This window comes from Chenopodium album, chromosome 10 (assembly GCF_948465745.1).
Source record: "Chenopodium album chromosome 10, dcCheAlbu1.1, whole genome shotgun sequence".
Taxonomy (NCBI): domain Eukaryota; kingdom Viridiplantae; phylum Streptophyta; class Magnoliopsida; order Caryophyllales; family Amaranthaceae; genus Chenopodium; species Chenopodium album.
In genome coordinates this window covers 7,146,773-7,168,238 of record NC_137843.1, presented here as the reverse complement: position 1 = coordinate 7,168,238, position 21,466 = coordinate 7,146,773, and the positions used below count along the sequence as shown (strand labels likewise).

Here is a 21,466-nt window from a genome sequence, read left to right as displayed (position 1 = left end):
CTGCACGATAAAAACATTTACAGTTATTCATTACCCATTAACCAAACAGGATACAATAACACAAACTAAATATTATATTTTGGCTTCTCTAAAGCAAACTTACTCTTATCCTCCTCATCAAGCAAATTCTCAGCAGTATGTACAGCACAAGACATTATAGGGTCTGGCAATGAAACAGTTTGTCTTGCTGTTCTATGAGATTGTTTCTTTAAGCCCTGAGTCCAACCACATTCTCCACGAGGGAATAATAAAGGATATTGCAATGGATCATAACAACCATAGTTATGATATATCCTATGAGACTCTTCACCTTTTCCAGAAACTAAGATATGAGGACCTAAGCTATGACTGGACGATGCATCTTCTGGCCATATTACAGCAACATCATCCACAGCAGGAGCGTTGTAAACACGCTGATCCAGCACTGTACTCTGATTCAGTACAATCTTTGTGTCTACAGTGAGTTGCCTTTCCCTAAGTGACCGAAAGAACACTGCATATGGATTCTTCTGAGACACACACATGAGAATATCAATCATATCTTGCCTCACTTCTGTAAAACATTTAAGTCTATTTTTGCCCTCATTCTGTCCATCATAGAAGTACAACTGCAAATATCTGGGGGCACTATTATCAGGCAATAAATTTGGAACAAAATGATACATCTGTCCATGCATCTTAAATACATATATGCCTTTATATGTTCCTGCATCAAACTTCCCTCCTAAAGAACTAAATGCAAATAAGTTATTGTAAAGTCTAGCATAAGTTCGGAAGTGAACTGCATCTTCATCTCTTGAGGTGAACAATCGCTTAAGTTCTGGAGGGTATTCATTTGTTGCAATTTTGATATCTCCATCACCACAACAGAATTTCAAAGTTTCAAAAGCAAACTTTTTTGCACCACATTTCACACACCATGCAGGAGACGGCAATTTCAGAGGTGCAATTGGAAGTGACTGACCAGACATAGCAGCAGGAATGACTACATGAACACAAATTCCATACATCTGAATAAACAAACCATCCTCAAAAAACACAGCAATGACAAATACATATTTCTATGAAAAGTAGCTTCTCAGTAACTTACACTGTGGCTTAGGTTTTGGCTGAGATTTCCTTTTCTTGTGCACTGAACTACTACATAAAAAGAAAACAGCATTACAACCAGTATCATTTTAAAAAACCTACAACACCGGTTAAAAGACCATCTACCTCTTTGGTTGTAGCTGCACCATTTCATCAAGACTACGCTTTTTTTTAGTTACACGTGATCGTGGTAGTTTCTTAGGTCCGTGCTGTTCACTGAATTCAGTGAAAGTATGGCAATAGAAACCAAGCGAATCAGTCATATGGTTTGACAACACAAACAAGTTATATGTTCTATGGAAATACTGATAAGTACCTTAAGGATGCCTCGGCTACTTCATTGCCACACATAATAGGGACACAATCTGACTGTATTCTGCAAACAAACCTATGCACATTACAAAATATCACAACTTCAGGAAATTGATCCCTGTCAATATATAAGCATACCTATCAGATTGCACCTCCATGGCTCCATTCAGTAATCGATTTCGTCTTGAAATGCGTGACATAGAAGATTGTCCGGCTTGTTGTTCACTTGTAATTAACCTTTGAAAAAATTCAGTTTAGTATTCAACGCACACCCTAGTCCCAAAAAAGCCTTATATACAATTGGCAGAAATGCATAAAAATATACCCATGTTTGTCTAATTTAGACGCCTGTTTGGAAGCCTTTTTCATTCTGTCGTGACTTTTACGTGATAAACACGGAATACCATACTGACGATCTACGAAGTTCAAAATACATATCTTTACTAAAAAAGGTAAAAAGCATTACATGTACATACTAATAATTGCACTAACGAAACCTAATTGCACTATACAATACAATTCATATCACTATGTATATACGAAGTCAGTAATACCCATAAATAAAGACACCACCAATATCTACTAACTTCCAGTTGCAATAATAAAGACACCGATATTTTGCTTCATAATATATACGCTCGAAATCTGCATCCCAAGAACAATAATATACATTTAATTTAATTTGTAGATAACCAGTTTTCTCAGCAAGCACTAAACAGGAGCAACACATCACTGTTGAACAACATATATGATCCAACATATTAATCACAGCTAACATTAATAATATAACTTTAAATATAACAATTCATCACACATAGAGAAATACTACATAGACATTTAAAACCATAGTTTCATTACAACAAAAGAAGCAGCAACTCTATATATGCTGCTCTAATTACCTTACAATATAAACATATGAGCAGCTCTCTGCCTCCATCCTAACAACATCGGGAACAAAACAACAGTCCCAATACCCTAACAGCAATTTCTATACAAATTGTTATAAAACCAAAGGGAATCATCAGCTGCTTTTAAACAGACACAACAAAAGGACACAAAAACCATCATCCCCTGCAGCTATACATAACTAACTAAGCCTACTCAGAGCCACAAAACAACTGCCCTAATTCCAGCAAGCCAGATACTGCCTGTCCCGAAGTGCTTGCCTCTAATTCTTGTTCATGCGCCACTTGCAGTAGTTTCTTACGCTTAGCTGGAATAACCGACGGAGTGCTCCTAACAGGAACAAGGGCAGCCTTATCAACTGGAGATGCATTTTCCTCATGAACTATAGGCAATGCAGTAGGAGCTTGTGGAGAACCATGTTCCAATCTGTGAAGATGTGCCTTTAGAAGTAAGTACTTCTCTCTTAGCAAGTAGCACTCTCTGCTCATCTTTGCTGTAGCTCCATAGTTAGCATCAACAATCTCAAGGTTATACTTACAAGCTAAGTAAAACACCGCCTTCTTCGAAACCCTTTGTTCAGCAACGCTTACTGAAGCACAAAACTCACTAAAAATGCATTCCATTCCACTATTACTTCGGGGACAGCTAATCATAACCCACGAGACAAAGCCATGACCCTCAACCCAAGTTGTTTCAATTGTTGTTACAGACGCACCAGTTTTCCGCACAACAATCACCAACACTTGTGCAAAATCAATGGATACATGCACATTGTTCACACCCAAGCCATGCCCAGAGCTCTCCCCTGTAACTGGCTTAGGAGATTTCCCTTTATCTTGCAATAATTCAGCACACCTATTTCTAAACAGCTTCAGACACAATTCATGAAGCCTAAGCTGATCATATGTAAAGTCAGATACCTTAACACCATAAAGAAACATCAGTTTTTTCACAGCCTTATGAGCTGCCCTTTCACGGGATTCCTGAACTGTAGTTGCATCACCACCAAAGAAGGTTAAACGTGATCGATTATTTGCCCTCACAACTTGGACCCAGGCATTATTCCTAGCACTATCAATGAGACCATAAACTGGTGCAGGGAACTGAAGCCAAGCAGTTATCTGCTGCAAAAGAGGCTCAAAAGGAATGTAAACCTTACTGGGTCTTGCAGCCATAACCTGTAATGGCAACATCCATATTTAGACATACAATCACTGCATTGCCATTACAACAGACATTCCCCCAAGGACATTTAAATAAATACCAGCACCGTGCTGGACACTACATCCAAAGCATATGGACCAAAAAACAACTCAGCATCAATGTTATAAAAAAAGACGATACACAGGGTAGGCTATGTACCATTGTGCTACTTAAACCAAACTATAGACATGACACAGAACAACCATAAACAATCTCTTGCTCTATGGACTTTTCTCAGCTGACTTTTATATATACTCTACGGAAAAAGACCTATATACTAAAAAGAAGAAAGGCCTACTCTCATCTAAAAAGTAATCTTGAATACCCAAACAACACATAACCCATAAATTTTTAAAAAGAATAAAAGCCAAATGTAATACATTCCAAGCAACAAAACATAAAGCATTAAAACCAGAATACCAGCAGTGTAACAAACCACACAAATAAAGACATACATATTTTAATTCAAAAGCAAGTAAGCATAATAGAAATGTAAGAACAAATATATTAAGGAGCACACCACCTGGAAAACGACAAGCCCCCAACACTGACAAGGAAATCCACAATGCTTCCAACGTGCCTGAACAACCCACCAAGGAACAAAATCAATCACAGCTACATTTCAAAAAGGAGAAAAATCCCAAAAAGAAGAGAAAAAATTTTAAACAACAAAAGCTTAAAGGCAACATACAAATAAACACTAAATAGTAACCGCACAAGCATAGCTACACTTCATCACGAACAAATAATGAAAATATATCCCATATTTTAACAATCTACAAGAAACAGACTAACTAACTGATAAAAGAAGCACAGAACTAACAAAACACAACACCTCTAAACAGAGCCAAATTTAACTGCTAATCCATGCCTAACAATATACACCATCATACACATACAATGCAAAAAAAACAATTCTTTCAGCCAAATTTAACTGCTCAATTCTCATATAACAAATTAAAAGAAGATTTCTCTTTAAAAAAAACAGAATACAGATCACCAATCTATAATACCAAGATTCTTTCAGCCAAATATAATTGCTCAATTCTCATATAAAAGGAACAAAAAATTTTGCTCAAATAGGCCACAAATAAAAGGGGAAATAAATCAAAATGAAACAAAATAAACAGTATAAGCTGCACTTACAAAGATTAAGCGAATGAATACAGGCACTCCACAATCCTACACACAAACCACAGATAAAAGGGCATTTTTATATATACAAAGGAGAAATAAACCAAGCTAATAACCTCAATATCACCGACTTAAGGAATGGGAACAGTGAAACAGTAGAACAAAGTACAATAGCTCAAGAGTAAACTACCTGCTCCCACTCACAATGCATGCACTACACCTTAAGCCTAATTACTGTAATAATCAAATTAATTGAAACGCATATCATAATGTAACTAATCGTGCATTACTGAGAGCACAAATCAAATACGACTGTACCATCAACAACATAAACAAACATTCAACTCCTAATGAACAATTAACAGGAAAATTTTCTGGAAAAAGGAAAAAAAAAAAAAAACAAAACAAAACAAAAACATGGCCGTACCTGTCAGTCAGACTCGACAGCACACCAAAACCCACCCATGCAAGTAAAAGGAAAACCACCTATGCAAGAAAACACGGTCAACACAAGCTTGGGCAGAATTGGAAAGTTTTTACAATCAAGGGCAAGAGTGTAAATGCTCCAGTTTTTACTATTCATAAGGAATTACTGTTACTAAGCTACAGTAACTTCCCACTTGAACTTTTATATGGTTTATAGATTAATCTTTACCAAACAGGGTCATAGTACATCCATTTGTTGTTGTTCTTAACACTTCAAATTTTCTTAGATAAATTACTAATGATTGTATTGTAAAGAATGTAAAAACTCCTTCTATAATCTCTTAACCGTTGTGTTGTAATTATTTTAATACTCCGTATCATTCTATCAACTAAATATAAAAAAAATCTTAAAGGAACAACAAAGAAAGTAGTTGTTGCAATTAGTTTAGGTATGATGCAAGCACATGACAAATTGTAAATTTGTAATTAAATGTTGGGCCTTACCAAAAGTAGTACGTCTACAATCTACATAGGTTTTTTTTTTTTTTTTTTTTGACGAGAACATAGTATGTTAGTTAAGTTATACTACAAATAATCGAAAATAATATGAGATGATAAATATTTAACATTATATATTCACCAAATAATTGTTGGGACGTTGCTATCAAGATTATTCGTACGAAAGATGCCAAAAACAAAAAAGCATTCAGCCGTGGTAGCTAAGTGTTAGATCAACAACATTTCCTAAATCAAGTTCCGTCCTAAACGCTATTGCATCATCAAGTTACATGAAACAACTCTTTTTTTAAGGTACTTTTGAGTGCAATTTTGAAGACAAAAGATATTCTGGGATTGAAATACAGAATGGTACTTCTGAGTGGTCTTAAATATAATTCTCATTTTTTTTTTTTACTATTTAATGTTCCTTGGAAATCCCTTTTTTTTTTTTTTTTCTTTATTAGGTAATATGCAAAAAATACCCTCTAACTTGTTTCATTCTTTATGCATCATTACTCCACTTGTTTACTTTAATATTTATTCAATATTAAAAAAAAAAAAATACACTTTCTTTCTCTTCCTTTTTGTAAACATTTCCTCCAATTTCTCAATCCCCATTTTATTTTCCAAACGACAATTATATTTAGGGGTGGAGGGAGTATTGAACTTACCACTTTTTGTTTCTTCTTTATTTATTTAATTATGATTGCCAATGGAATACTTCGAATTAATATATCTAATTTGTAAAAATTATTAAAATTAAAAATTTATATTTTAAAAAGGAAAAAGCTAATAAGAGCCTCAGAGCGTAAGATAATAGAGCTAAAAGTGTATATGTTAGAGGTAAATAAATATTATTACAAATTTAATAATATTTTAGATATATACTCATATTTAGATCCAATATACTCATATTTAGATTAATTAGTTATCTAAGATCCCAAGAGATCCAATATTCATATTTAGATAATATAACAAAACCTCATTTAATTGTGTATTTTCTTACATATAAATTACAAACACTATAAAATTGGAGTTTATAAATCGTGCTATATTCATACGAAGTAAATGTGAACATTTATGAAGCCAATGTAGCACTTATCATTTTATCAACAATGATTTGTACTCACAAATCGAAGGGATAACTATAAAAAGCTAAGTCTTTCATTAAAAAAAAAAAAAAAAAAAAAAAAAGCTATGTGATTGATATATTATTTCGTCATACATTTCTAAAATAATGTATTTCGGCCACCCTTTTAATTCAATCTGAAGCACAAATTTTTTTTGCTTCCTTTACTCAATTGTCCAACCCAGCTTTCATAGAATGTACAAATCTATCCTTAAAACAGTTATTAATATTCTAATAATAGGACATAAATGTCTAACAGTTATCATTTAATGTGAATTGATTATTTTGTGAAATTTAGAGATATGTTGCGTACGGACCGTGGCCGTGTTGATATTTGAGGAAAACCTAAACCCCTCATGTTTTTTTTTTTTTTTTTTTGACGAGAAACCCCTCATGTTCAATTGTTCATTCACTTGTCAATTATCCATTAATAGAATTTATACATTGGATTGGGGATTAAGATGATGTTAGACCGATTCACTTTACTTTATTTTTGTTGAATTGAATTTAATTTTACTCAATTGAAATTATTTTAATTGATTTCTATTATATTTCTTGTTTGAAGTTACTAATTTTATAGTGGGAAAATATTTTCACCGAACTGAACTTATTTAATTAAGCTGAAATTAATGTTACTCGATGTTATTTTTATAAGATGAAGTGAATTGACCTTAAATAGCAGCCATAACACTACCAAGTCGTGCCTGGTAAGAACTATTAATTTTTTTTTCCACCCACTTTCCGTTTAAGTATTCTTTTTCTCCTATGTAGTCTAATTTAGGTGATAAGCGGAGGATCGACTATGAAGTTGCGTCCTTTTGCTCATTTCATCATTTAAAACAATTAGATTTCCGACCCGTTGTATTGTGTTACCATAACGACAAGAAAAATTCCATTAAAAACGAAAGAGACTTTAGGGCTTTAGGCACGCCTAGGGGAAGGACTACTTTAAATATGCACAATTAATAAACTAAATCTGATTTAGAAACAAAACTAACAAATAATGTGATGAATCGAACCTTAACGAAAGATTTCGATAAAAGGGACAAGATTTGAACCTATAATTTTTTTTAAACTAATCACCTAATGAAAAATAAAGGCAGGTATGAAATTATCAAAATTATATCTTTTAGTAGGAAAAAGGGAGAATGTTGCCCGGGCAACGCTAATAAGGGGCTTGTCATGATGTTTGTAGTTTAATTTTGAAGTTTGTAAAACTCCAGTATTGTTAGAAAAAGTGTTGTTTGCCAACTCACCATACTACCTTTGTCTCAATTTATTTTACAATGATGAACATTCACTGATATCTACGTAAAATTTGTTTGTGAGTAGTTTATATAGAGAGAAAAAATAAAGTTGCATGATGAGGAGAGAGAGAGAGGGAATTAACAAGTAAAAAGGAAAAGAAAAGAAATTTTGTTGTTATATTATCCATTTATGGAAAATATATACTTCCTTTATTTATTTTTACTTACAACACTTCTCATTTTATGCTTGACAATCTATTATTTCAATCACAAATTTCTTTAATACCAATAAGAAAAAATATTAAAATTTTATTTTATGCAAGCATAATACAAGATGAATCTAGATATATCCCACACAATTATGTATATCCCTAACTATAAATCATAAAAGACCGTCAAAGTAAAGTATGTGAATATTGTAAAAGTCTAAATGTTGCAAGTAAAAAGAAACCAAACAATTTTTTTCTGTTCTTCATTTTTTTTTTTTGTGATGCTAGATCCCATATGAATAAGTTATGTAATTCTTTGTTTGAGGTTTGTTGTAAAAGAGGTTTGTTATAGGATAATGTAGTATAGGATAAAAAACCTCTGGTCTAGGAAAGTATAATCAGGTAGGAAGAATGAAGCCAATCGTGTATACAAGTCAATACAAGCCAATCAGGTAGGAGAAATGAAGCCTAGAAATTGTTATACAAGTCAATACAAAAGTTCTCCACTTGCTTGAGTTATTACAAAAAGAACTGTTTAGTCACTATTGAGCATAGTCACTGAAAATCCCATACCTCCCACACCATATAGTAGTGTCTTCTGTTACAAGACGAAAACAGAAACTACAACAATAAGTTTCCAAAAAAATGTTATAATTGAATGTTTCATCACTAATATAGTCTATAACACAACCTTCTCCGTTCCACTTGATTAGCTGAACCCGTTTCTGTTCAAGTCGAGGAAGTAAACAGAGGTGGAAAACCTGCTATTTGCTCGAGTCGAAGAAGCGAACAGATCAATCATGCTTGGCCACACTTGCTCAGACAGCCAACTCCTTCCTCCAGATAATCTTGCCTGCTGATCCAAAACTCTGGTGCATCCTGCATGAATTGAGACTTTTTTCATATGTACCACAGAACACAAGATCACGTTTCTTATTGGATGATACTATTTAGTAAAAACGGAGTAAATTCATACCACAACATTTGACCTCAACATGTCCTCTCTTACTAAACAACCTAGCTATTCGCAATACTCCATTTAAATCATCTAGGCATTTTATGATTATAATCATCACTTTATTACCTTACAGGGTTGACGAAAATTCTGGAAGAACTAAAAAGAAACGAGGAAATATCTTAATCTACCCACATGATAATATGATATAGACATTAATAGAACTAGTAGAGTCCATATCAACAATTAAAACTACAGAGTACTAGTTAAACTCCAAGTATTTCATATGATTATAGATTGTAAAGTACCCGATGGGTCAATGCAATCTCCGAGAAATGAATCTAGAGCAGCAAGCCCCAGATGTACTATCGTCACCATAAATACCAATTTCAGACATTGCCATACCAGAAATAATTCTGTGGGGGACCCATATATTAAAATTCCTCATTTATTTCCTGGCAATGCCAACAAGGATTGTTGTACTTAAATCCTCATCCAATCCTACATTTCACTCAATCTAAATTTCTGAATTAAGCACATATGAATATATAATCATCACCCCAATGGAAGGCAGATAGATTCGGTACTGATACAGGCATCAAACAAAGGGAAAATATCTAGGAGAAACACAAATTTTGTATTGTTTACAGTTTGTAGAACAATAAATAGTACTCCGTATTTGTTTAACCCTCTAAATTACCACCAACTCAACCTTGCCTGACAACAAAATAGCTTGTACCCAACCAAAATTAAGAGAAATCGTCTCACATTCACACTTGCTAATTCGGCAAAAAACTTGTTAAAAAATTACTAAAACTTCATTAATTTTTACCCTTTTTTTCTGTTTTCTATACTATGTTAATTAAACTTATCCACCCACCATATAGAAGAAAAGCTTCATATAAATGTCAGGTTACAGGCTTTTTTTCAACATCACATGATCAGCTTTGTGTGTAGGTGTTGTATACAACGACCAAACAGGTTCATATAATCAATTGTTGACACACAAATTTCATGTTTTTTTTTTCCAGTTATTCTGAGATCACTCATTATCCAACTGATTTATAACCAATCAACCATAACACTTAAACTTTCAAATTTCCAAACCCATAAGATTCACTATTGTGATGCTAAGTCTTTCTCTGTACAAATTGAATCTTCTGAGCAAGTGAAAATGTGAAATCATGATTTGTCAGTTAAAAAAGATTGACCAAGTCCCTAGTTCAATCATTTTTAATAAGAACAGAAATCAAATTTATTCTTTCAAAAAAAAAAAAACATGTAATGCAAAGAATTAGTTTTAACCTTGAGAAGAATAAAAGATCTAAACACTCATGCAAGTGAAAACTGAGTAGAGAACTTGACTTCTCCCATGAATGCTTTGGACTTAAACAGCCCTTTGCATAAAACCACTCATACCCAAATTTTCGCCTAAGTGACCATAAAGGATTTAATTCCTCGCAAACAACATAGTAGTACCGATCCAAAATCTTGACCGGGTAACAATTTCACTGTTGTATCCTTTTTTAGATTTCACTCATATGATGGTGTCCCATATGTATATATAATGGAACGAAAGCCTTTTTATACCAAGATGGAAAAGTATACATCCAAAACCTCCATAATTTCACGAAATAAAGCCCACATATCTAATTAAACACAACTAGTCAGTTATATAAAGGCTCGTGGTAGCCTTGAATTAATTAAGGGAGACATGTACGAAAATGGATAAATTAAAGGTTTTAAGGCAAAGTGGATGCTTTCACCCACTGAAATGGCCTCAAGAGGTGTCCTTGGGTTCATGGGAAGAACCCCAAACACTTTTCTTTCCGGGTTCAGATCGGACAAGTAAAGGCTGATACACGAAATCAGACCAATTTTTGAGGTTTTGGAACTTGGTGTCAAACAATCTCAAGATTGTGAGGGATGCATCTCGAGGTCATATAATATTGGTTTGAACCATATATGACTACTAGTCGATCATAAAAAGTTTGTAGTGCCCTTGAGTTAATGAAGGTAGGCAAAGGTTGTAGATGAATATTTAAGCAATTTAAACGCAAATTGGATGGTTCCAAACACCCAAATAGACTCTTTGATACTTCTTGGGGTCTATGGGAAGCACCCTAACCTGTTTCATTTCTAGGTCCAAAAAAGTCGGAAATTATCCAAAAATGAAGGCTATAACTCACGCTCTCAGGCCAATTTTGGAAAAAAAATCCAAAATTGAAGTGAAGGTGTAGGGGGGCCACTGGAGTCCTATAAGTTGGTAGGCATCTCGGGGCCCTATTAAGGTCTATAGAGTCCATCTTCATTGGTGTTCCATTATGATGTTGATTTAGAATTTATACTACTCCGTATTATTCTATTAGTAGTATATTATTTCACTGTTGTGTTTGTATATGTGTTGTTCAACATCAATCAATGTTGACTTTGGTTTCAACTTGGAAGTGTACGGAGAAGGGTGCATTGGTAAGGAATCATTGCCCTAAGCACCTGCTGAAAGGAGAAGACCCTTGGATATTCTTACATTATAAGTAATTAGAAGCTATGACATTTGAAAAGTAGCTTGCCCTATTTTGTTAGTGCACAACTGAAAATTTTGCCCAAGATTTTACAGTCCAATCGGCTGCATTAGAAGTTACTAGTTACTAATTAAAGTCATAAGAGTTAACACCTCATGGAAATGAATTCCATATAACGAACCTATTGTTTATTCTTGCTAATTTAGCAACCTGGACGTATTTTAAGAAAGGTGACTACTACTGTACAGTAGTTACACATTGTTGGAGTTGCAATGTGGAGCGTGTCTTTTGAATTTTTTGTTGGTCATAAAAATAACAAAGTAAGGCACAACAATGAAGGGAAAACAGAGCATGGAAGAGGTACCTTCATTATTCCAGCGAGAACTGCACCTCCAAGGTACACCATATGCTTTCTTCTTGGTGGGTCTTCTATCCTTAATCTCAGCTTCTACAGATTGAAATAAACAAGATGTATAAAAGACTCATTAATGAAGAATCATATTCATAGTTTCATACCATGGGAAGCCCCAGGTAGAAGCAGATAGGAGTCCAGGAGCAAGCACTTCAAGCCAAAACACTAAACAGAGATACCTAAACAGCCAAAACAATGTTTAAAGAACACAAATAGATTCATACTGAAAAGCCCGTGACTAGTCTAAAAACAATATAAAAAACAGAATGTTACCACCTGAAGCACAAGAACAAATTGCCACAAATTTACCACCCTTCCAAAAGGGAATATACACCATCAACGCTTGTTAAAAGATGCAGGCATTCCTCTCCGACCAAACTATCTACAGAATCTTCATCACCTGAAAATTTTGCTTCTTTCCAAAACCTAAACCCCAATATCTAGTTTATGAATGCTTAAATCAGGTCAGAATATTGAGGTCAACGGAATCATCAATTTTAAAGAAGATATGAGTTATTTTAGTTCTATTGCAGGATTTAACATGGAAGTTGCACTTCTAACATAGAACCACTCCAATTCTCACTCCTCATGATAGTGGAAAACACAGCATTCTGCCACTTCCACAGATACATGGTTTTTTTGAGAAAATTAGTAGCTACAAAATTAGGCCTCAGTTTTACAACTTGCAAGTATTTCTCATGGATGTGAACATTACAATCACAAGGCTACAACCAGAGCATGACTAGTTGCATTACATTCTAGGGAGTACTAACATTTTCTGACGATAGAAAACAGTTTTGTAGCCAAAGTTCTTGGCACAATTTTTTTACACGAAGTTCGGTTCCTCTAGCCCCTAAATCATCTAAAAAAAGTAAAATTCACTAAAAAATTGATCAGAGTCTTCTTTCCACCCACAGTACCTACCCCTGACCTTTTTTTTTTTTTTTGACACACCTGCCCCTAACCTTTAATCACCTCAATTTTGTCAAGTAGACATAACTACAAAAATTATCATGCCCGATAAAGCAGATGAAATTCGAGTTCACTAGCCAGGTCTTAACTGTTTAATACAAAATTGCCAAGTGTTACGTTCCACAGTCCAAAGTAGCTCACAGAGCAATGAAGAGCTAATTGGCATGTATATAGTTGGATAAGCAGTAAGCCAGTAACCAAACCAGTGTGTTATAGATCGCCAAATTATAAACCTCACTGACATTATGTATAGAGCTCAGCATGAGGGCCAATCAAGCACGGCATGAAAGTGGCCTGACCTAGCACGAGCCTTCTACAAGCCCAAAATGTTACATTGGCATGCCAGTGGGCCATGGGTCGTGCATGGACATCATTTTCAAATTTTGGCACGGGCTTAGCATGAGTACGATGGCCCGGTCTACATATTGAAATGTTTTTTTTACCAATTTACCAAAAGTATAGTATTACTACCAGGCCAGCTAGCAGGTCACGGCGAGCCAGAATACTACAAGATACATAGGTCAAGCCGTGCAAGGATTCCATTATTTGAATGATCGACATGAGCCTAGCATGTCACGATTTTATCTTAGACCATTCTAGACATAACCTGCTTGAGCATAATGCACGTGGGCCTACATGGCGCGGCCTATGCCCAGCTTTAATTATGTATTTGACAAAGATTGCTTATCCTTAGCTACTTGATGATAAAGATCAAAAATAAAATTATGAAAAGCTCTTAAGAAACCATAATAAAGTTAACTATGGATGAAGTCTATTTGAAGCTTCCACAGCAAGGCAAAGAACATATATGATGTTTCAAACAGATTTTTTTGAATGAGCCACTAAGTTATGATATTTAGCCATGCAGTCAATAGTATCTCAAAGCTTACCTTCAATCCATCTCTGTTTCCTTTAAGAACAACATCGAGGTATCGGTCCAAAATTTCCCTCTCCAGCCTGTAATTCATTCACAACACACATCAATTTCAATACATTTAGAAAAAGAAGGGATAAAGACCCAAGAAAAAAAGTCCCATCCAGCATTTCAAAGAAAATTACGTAAAAGGTAATAATGTTTTAAAAGGCATGAAGCACATAGAGGCAACAGAGAGCTAGGGAACAAGGCATGAAAATAAGGCATATGTCTTGGCAAGTTTCAGATTATAGAATGAAAACAGTTATATGATGACTATTATGACAGATTAGAATTCAAAAGGCATTCATCACTGATCTTCCATAAATAGAACTCCATCACAATTCACATACATAATGTCCACGTATCTACTTTCGTAATCCAATTTTTACAGTCTTTTTTGGTTAAAAAATCCATATTACCCGGTCAAATTTATTTATTTCTATTATACTAGCAAACTGTTAGTTAAGGCCCATTCTCTTATTGTATTTCATACTTCTGAAAAAACATGGGCAATGTTGGTAGTGAACAGAGTAATAATGGAACAGTAAAAATATAGTTTAATTTCCTCTAATTTACAGAAAAACCCCTTAATAAAAAAATATCCATTTATAAGTCCATGTTCACTAACCTGGCGTAAGATCTTTTTTCCCTCAATACAATTAAGGTAAAGCAAGTGTAACGTAAAAAAGAGATTGATTCTATACGGGATATGAAGTGACTTTTATTAGTAAGCTTTATGCTGTAGCATACCTTTCAGAATAACATAGGGGAATTTTAATGAGAATTGTACAGCCTTTACTATCTTATTTTATATGTTCGCCCAGCTATGCTATTCTAGAAATAGGGATCTCATTTTAAATGTTAACATAAAAATTTGTTAAATTTCCATCCCGTTTAAGTAAGTAATATCTCTTTCGAGTATGCATGTATCACTGTATAAGTCGTTCCAAAACAAAGGGAACATTCCCAAGAGAAAAAGGAGCATGCTGAAAAAAAGGCCTGCCAAAAATTTTATAGTTGTACAGGTCTTGAATTCAAACTAGGGTATAAATAATAAAATAAGGCAAGTGTCTCAAAAATAAGAGTTCAGCTATTAAATTTTTTTTGGACATGAGACAAAGGTTTCCAAACATTACCGACTTGGTAGTCCAGGATACATGGTGCTCCCCCCACTGAGAACAATATGTTGATAAAGCTGCAAAGAAGATTGCATATCTATCAGTGGTTGACTGAAATTAATTTAACCCTAGTACGAAAAAACATGCATATAATGTTTGAAGAAAATGCTATGATTCTACTGTCACAAATGACATCCTGATCTGTCAAAAATATGCATTCCCGTGCTTGTATCTACTACTTTCAGTTTGAAATTCAAAATCAATATCCGTTCTACAAGCTATAGGTTTTATTCTCAATAACAACAGAGTTGCATATGTGAAAAAAAGAACATATAACTACATAAGCAATTCTGGTTTTAGATTCAGTGCCCCTTCCGTCCTTAGGAATTTATTTATTTTTATTTTTTGGCACATATCATCTTCAACTCTTCTGTCCATTTTTTTTTTCCTTTGGCAATATTCATACACTAGATGTGCTTTTCTAAAAATATCATAGTTGAATACCAGGATTTACAATCAAATAAAAACCATGGGATATTTCTTGGAGATTACAACACAAAAAGTTGACTTGCACAACTAAACAAACAAACAAAACCAAAGCCTTATCCCCAAATTGGTTGGTTGCATGAACCAAGAATTTATCTCTCTTGGTCATCCACAAAATTTTTTTCCTCCATTTGCTTCTTTCCAGTGCTACATGTTCCACCAAACTCCCTTCCTACACGTCACTCTTAACTCCCACTATAATCATCTTTGACTTCTTTAGAAATATTTTTTATCCCAACCTTCCTAGCAACAAAAGTAATTCTCCCTTATCATATCCTCAATATTTGCAACTCCAACTTCCCTACGATTATCTACATTATAGTGTTCCCAAACATCCATTTCAATTTCACATCTTTGCTGCACTCAGATATACAACCTTTACAGATACACTAACATTTCCTTAGGGTTACAAATTAAGGACTTGTTAATCATTGCACTAGAGTTCCAACATTGCTGATAATTTTTGGCATTATAAAGAGAAAAGCAATATTGCATTGGACTATTGAAGTGGCGGATAATGTGTAATAAGAAAAGTAGTTAAGGGAGCATAATAAGAGATGACGTAGCTAGAGCAACCAATTGTAAATAACATTCAACAATTATCAAAGAGTTTACCATCATGCGATTATCAATATCCATCTCCTGGATACAGCGGAATACCATATCAGCCAATCCATCACCTTCAACATCTATAAGTTCCTGTGGCAAATAAAATGTAGTATAATTGAGCAATAATGCATGAAAAACGATACTTTACGTCTTTCACTTTGGCTTTCAATAATGATCTTCCATAACATTAGTGCCTTTAGACTATAAGGTCTACAACATATTTGGTTATCAGCTTATACCAGTAACAACAATTAATCAGTCAGAAAACACTTGGCATAACATAAGTTTCAGATCTTAGAGAAAAGAACAAAGGTAACAAAAATAGTGATTCACAGCAAGGTGCCCTTAATTAAAGTGGATTATTTATCATCATTCATTTTGGAAAAAATAGAAATTTAATACAAGCACATATTACAAATGTAAGCTGATCTCTGCTTACTGGAGTGAAAAGTGCTTCAGGAGCCTGAAAACGCTCTGTGCCCACTTTTATAACCCTTCCATCTGGCAGCTGGGAGAAGAAACCCTTATCAGTACTTAAAATTTTGCACAAGTGTGTGTGGAAAGCTATTAAACACATCGACTTACAGTGTACTTCTTCATTAGAATGGTGGTCTCAAGTCCCAACTGATACTCTCGTTTGTAATCATAACTGCACTACAGAAAACTAGTCATAGATGGAGATAGAAATACATACAGGAAGTTTCTTCCAACATATGTATCCTGACCTTACATAGCAAAGCTTTTCTTTGATTTGTCTGACAGTTTCAAAATCAGCTGCCCTGTTCATGGCATACCTTCAGAAAAAAGAATCAAGAGTCAACCAAACTGATAAACAATTCCCCCAACAAGCTTAAGAGAGAAACCAGCATTTATAGTACCATATTATAGCTAATTGAACTGATTCTCACCCTCTTCGTGTGAGCAAATCCACAAGGTAAGATGTTATGTGCCTCCCTGCCACATTCATTCGCTTTGTCAAATGTGGGAACGAGTAACCATCAACAACAGGAACCTGGAAAAGAAGTTCATGTGGACCTTTAATTACTATTGATCCACATGGGAACAACATCCTGTGTTGCACTTTAAGTTCTTTTTTAAACAACAATATACTAGCTTCAATCACATCTTGTTTCAGAATAGGATAATAGATACATGCAACAAGTAATAGATAGCGAGCACGCGTTTAATTAACCTAAAATAGGTGATCTGTGATGACATGGAGCAAAAAGGGTTTAATGATGAAAAACCGCAAGATTTTGTTCCTTCAACTTTTAAAAATTCTTCATTATAAATAGTTTACTTTTGACATTAATCATATAACCACCTTTGACCATCTTTGGTAACTTATACACATAAAGAAAAACATGCCAAGTGGGATTCTGTTGGTATCATCTCAATATATGATTTTTACTTATAGATAATTAAAAAAAATAATAATTGCCAAAGTTATGCATTGGCAATAGAGACATCATGCAAAATGCTTACAAAGCACTGAAGGTGCTGCAATGAAAGATTGGAATAATATGCTTAGAATTATATGCAAGACCTAATTCAGAAATAACTGCAATAGAAGTTTATGCAATCCACAAATATAAAATTTACTTCTTTTTCAACTTTCTATTCACCAAATGAGGGAGGAAGACCAAAGCAAATGACCTCACTCGATAAGCAAAAGAAAAATATTATGTTTTCAGAATTTACCACATGAGTGACACCATCCCCAGAATCAATAACTAGCCCTGTGAGCAAGCCTGCAAAATTTAAGAGCTGATACCATAAGCAAGTACATATGATTACATTGTTTGACAGGAGTACTGATACTTAAAAGGTATTATGCAGCATTTTGCAGATAAAAAATGAGCTACAGTCTTACAGCACCTTGAGCATAAAGGGTTAGGACAGCTTGGATTTGGATAAAGACACCAGAGAAATTGTATCTCTCAAACATTGTCTCAACCTACATGATGATCAAATCATCAATCATCCTTATATAACAATTAAAAATTCTGCAAGTGTGATGAACAAATAAGAATGCAGGTTTAATTATACAAATTTCCTAAGAAATGTCGACCGGAACAGGAAAAACAAAATACAAAGTACCATTTGCTCACGGTTTTTTGATGGATTCAGTGGTGGATCTGTCAACAAAATTTTACATTCTGTAGGATCTACCTGCCAAAGATTGCAACAGAACAGAGAGAAAGCATATAAAATTAGAGTTGAATTAGTTTTACAAGCATTTTTAAAAGAGAGCAACAGATTCTAGTATTCTACCTTTAATTCATTGAAAAATGCATAATCCCATACATGACACATGTCATCCCAGTTCTGAATTATACCATTGTTGACAGGATAAGTAATATCTAATTGGTTTCGCAAGTCTGCACAAGCCTCTCCAACAACAATGTCCTGCATAATGAACCCATGAGCCTTCTCAGAAATCCTCATAAGTAGCAAACGACCTACAAGCTAACTACAAGACATAATGAAACAGATGTTCTGCATAAGGCTCCTAAGATGAGGAACCTAACAGAAACAGCCTCCTTCACAAGTAAAGAAAGAAGAATTCACTTGCCTAAGTTTAAAAATTCCCACCTTCAATTCTTGTTCCATCAACGATTCGTCATACCGTAGCATAGGCTTTCCCACCACACAAGGGAAAACCGAAGTCGGAAAATTCTCTCCAGCAAATCCACACTTAACATACTACAAGAAAAGGATAAAAGGGATACTTGTCAACACTTCAACTCTTCTAATATAAAACAATTAATACAACTTGAACAAGGTAACCTCCTAGCAAAAAGAAAATACGAGTCCCAACGATCAAGAAAATCAAGTATTTTCCTTCAACAAATGACATCTATATTGCTATTAAGTTTTAGGGATTGTTTCAATAATACTTCCTAGCTCTCCCCATTTGCCTCGTTTCGATAATACTTCTTCCATCACTTATCCCACGGAACATTATCTAGCAACAATTCTCACAAATACAATGTTTTACTAGTATGCACATTCCATGGCTGAATCTGAATTGTACCATTAAGGATCACATTATTAAAAATTAAACTTTTTTCACCATAATAATTGAAAATGCAAAATTGGACAACTCCTAACATATTAAAACTCAATGTAGCTAAAAATTAAGACAGACATTGGAAACTATAAACCCAAAATTAATCATCAAATAAACTAAACAATCAAGGGTTTTCACAACAATTGGGAAAAATCATCATATCTCCATAAAAATAATTCATGGTTTGACAATGAATAATAACGAGATTATCATTTTTAAAATTCGTAATGCAATAATAAAAGAGAATAACAAATTGAAGATTAAAGAAAGTTACCCCGGTGCCATTATCGCAGACGACGACGTTTTTATTGTCCATTAGTATGATCTTCTGGAATTTTAGGTTTTTTTAGATGATCAAGAATATAAAGAGAAGATGAATCAAAGAGAAGATATTGAAAATGCAGAAATGATTGATTAAAATCTTGGAGTGAAAGTTACACCATCAAATTGAATTTGAATTGATCGTGTGTTTGATGGAGGAGCTACTACAATTGGAATGGAGGTGGGTGAGGACTGAGGAGAGAGACAAAAATGTACTCGTATCGTGTAATGTACGAAGTATTCTTGCTTTGTTTTACGAGTACGGAGTAGTAAACTAGCGTGTGGCTTGAGCAAGATTCTGGATTGTTAGTTTGTACTTATTTAATTTGATAATAAAGTTTAATTGTTTTTTTTTTTTTTTTTTTGAAGCAAAGGAAAGGGAACCTTCATTAAGTGGTGGACAAATTGTCCATTAGTACATACGGTGTTACATCACTAGGACAATGATTAATCCATACTTGCTCATCACCGAAAGGCACCAATTTTGCCAAATGGTGCGCTACAAAGTTCCCACTCCTCTTTACATGAGACCAAATAACGGAAGAGAAAAACGAACAAACATCTAAGACATCTTCTAGGATAGAATCTAAATCCGAGAGAAAAAAGGAGGCTTTAGAGAGACGAGAAATGATACTCAAACAATCAGACTCAAGGATGATGATTTTGTAGCCATATTTGCGTGCAAGACGAGCAGCGAAGAGGATAGCTTTACCTTCCGCAATCTCAGGGGGCCATCTACATTTTGTTCTCCTGGTACCCGCAAAAAGAACCTCACCCTTGTGGTTTCGAGCAACTGTCCCAGCCCCAACCCAGCCTTCAACACAGAGGGAAGCATCGCAATTGATCTTGACAGTGCCTTCAGGGGGAGCAGACCATGAAGCAAGGCTTTTCTTCTTTGCAGCAACCTTTGAGCCATAAATTCGAGTGGCATACTGATCATAATCAGAGACCAATTGCTGCATTCTTGTTATCACGATGCTATGAGGAGTCTCTTTGCCGTTGAAAACTTTCTCATTCCTTCTTGCCCAAATTAGCCAAAGGAGAGCAGCCCCTCTTTGTAGCATTTTCTCGTCCCCTGCACACCACAGCTCAAATTGATCTTTAAAATCAGAAAAAGTACCACCCCCGATCAGCTTTTCACACTTTGCCTCCACCCACAGGTCCATGACAGCTTCACAGGTAAAGAAAGCGTGCTTCATTGTTTCAGCTTCCTTACCACACCACGGGCATGTATCATCATCAGTCATATGCCTGAACTTTAGCAGAGCACGCACAGGGAGGGAATTTGTGCATATTCTCCGTAATAATTGACGAACCTTTGGAGTGGTTCCCAGCTTCCACAAATTTACCCATGACTTATGAAATAAGTCCAAATTACACTTCTTCCCTATCATGTATGCTGTCTTCACTGAATAAAGCCCATCATTTGTGAAAGCCCAGGTCAGTTGATCTTCTGGGAAACAAGAGCTTAATGGGATGGCTGTAATACAATTCACATCACGCTCATTAAAGATTGTTGCAAGAAGGACGGTGTTCCAATCAGATTTGTTAAAATCAATTAGATCACGCACAAAGTTAACAACATCACTCCTAGGGGAAAGAATTCTGCTCCCATTCTCGTCTGCTACCCAGGGCTCATCCCAGATATTAATTTTGCAGCCATTGCCAACTCTCCAAATCAAACCCTCCTGAACAATAGGAATAGCACCCCACAAGCTGCGCCAGGAGTAGCTACTGACTGGGCTCAAAGACACCTTGAGGATATTTCCTTTTGGGTAGTACTTCTTGCTAAAAACACGTCCAAGAAGCGAATTTGGGTGAGAAATAAGTCGCCAAATCTGTTTACCAAGCATAGCATCATTAAAAACA

At 34.8% G+C, this 21,466-nt stretch overlaps 1 protein-coding gene across 3 annotated transcripts; it reads right to left on the bottom strand.

Annotated features, from left to right (window-relative positions):
* Positions 1-8,536: 8,536 nt before the first annotated feature.
* LOC145562107 (actin-related protein 2-like) lies at positions 8,537-19,793 on the bottom strand. Of its 3 annotated transcripts, XR_014094281.1 has the most exons (16): positions 19,551-19,793; positions 18,799-18,909; positions 18,478-18,612; positions 18,304-18,375; positions 18,082-18,160; positions 17,905-17,954; positions 17,112-17,215; positions 16,929-16,997; positions 16,789-16,852; positions 16,643-16,711; positions 16,210-16,293; positions 15,067-15,125; positions 13,905-13,971; positions 11,995-12,078; positions 8,845-9,032; positions 8,537-8,751 (listed from the first exon to the last, which is right to left on the bottom strand). XR_014094281.1 is itself a non-coding variant. In XM_081622287.1 (15 exons), exons 1-15 carry the CDS (start codon positions 19,590-19,592, stop codon positions 8,952-8,954), a joined length of 1,170 nt encoding a protein of 389 aa, XP_081478413.1. In that variant the 5' UTR covers positions 19,593-19,793; the 3' UTR covers positions 8,537-8,951. The 3 variants fall into 3 exon arrangements, 2 of the variants coding, with proteins under 2 accessions (XP_081478413.1, XP_081478414.1); XM_081622287.1 differs by having other exon boundaries at positions 8,537-9,032; XM_081622288.1 differs by having other exon boundaries at positions 8,537-9,032; positions 16,789-16,857; positions 16,934-16,997.
* Between the last annotated feature and the right edge of the window lie 1,673 nt (positions 19,794-21,466).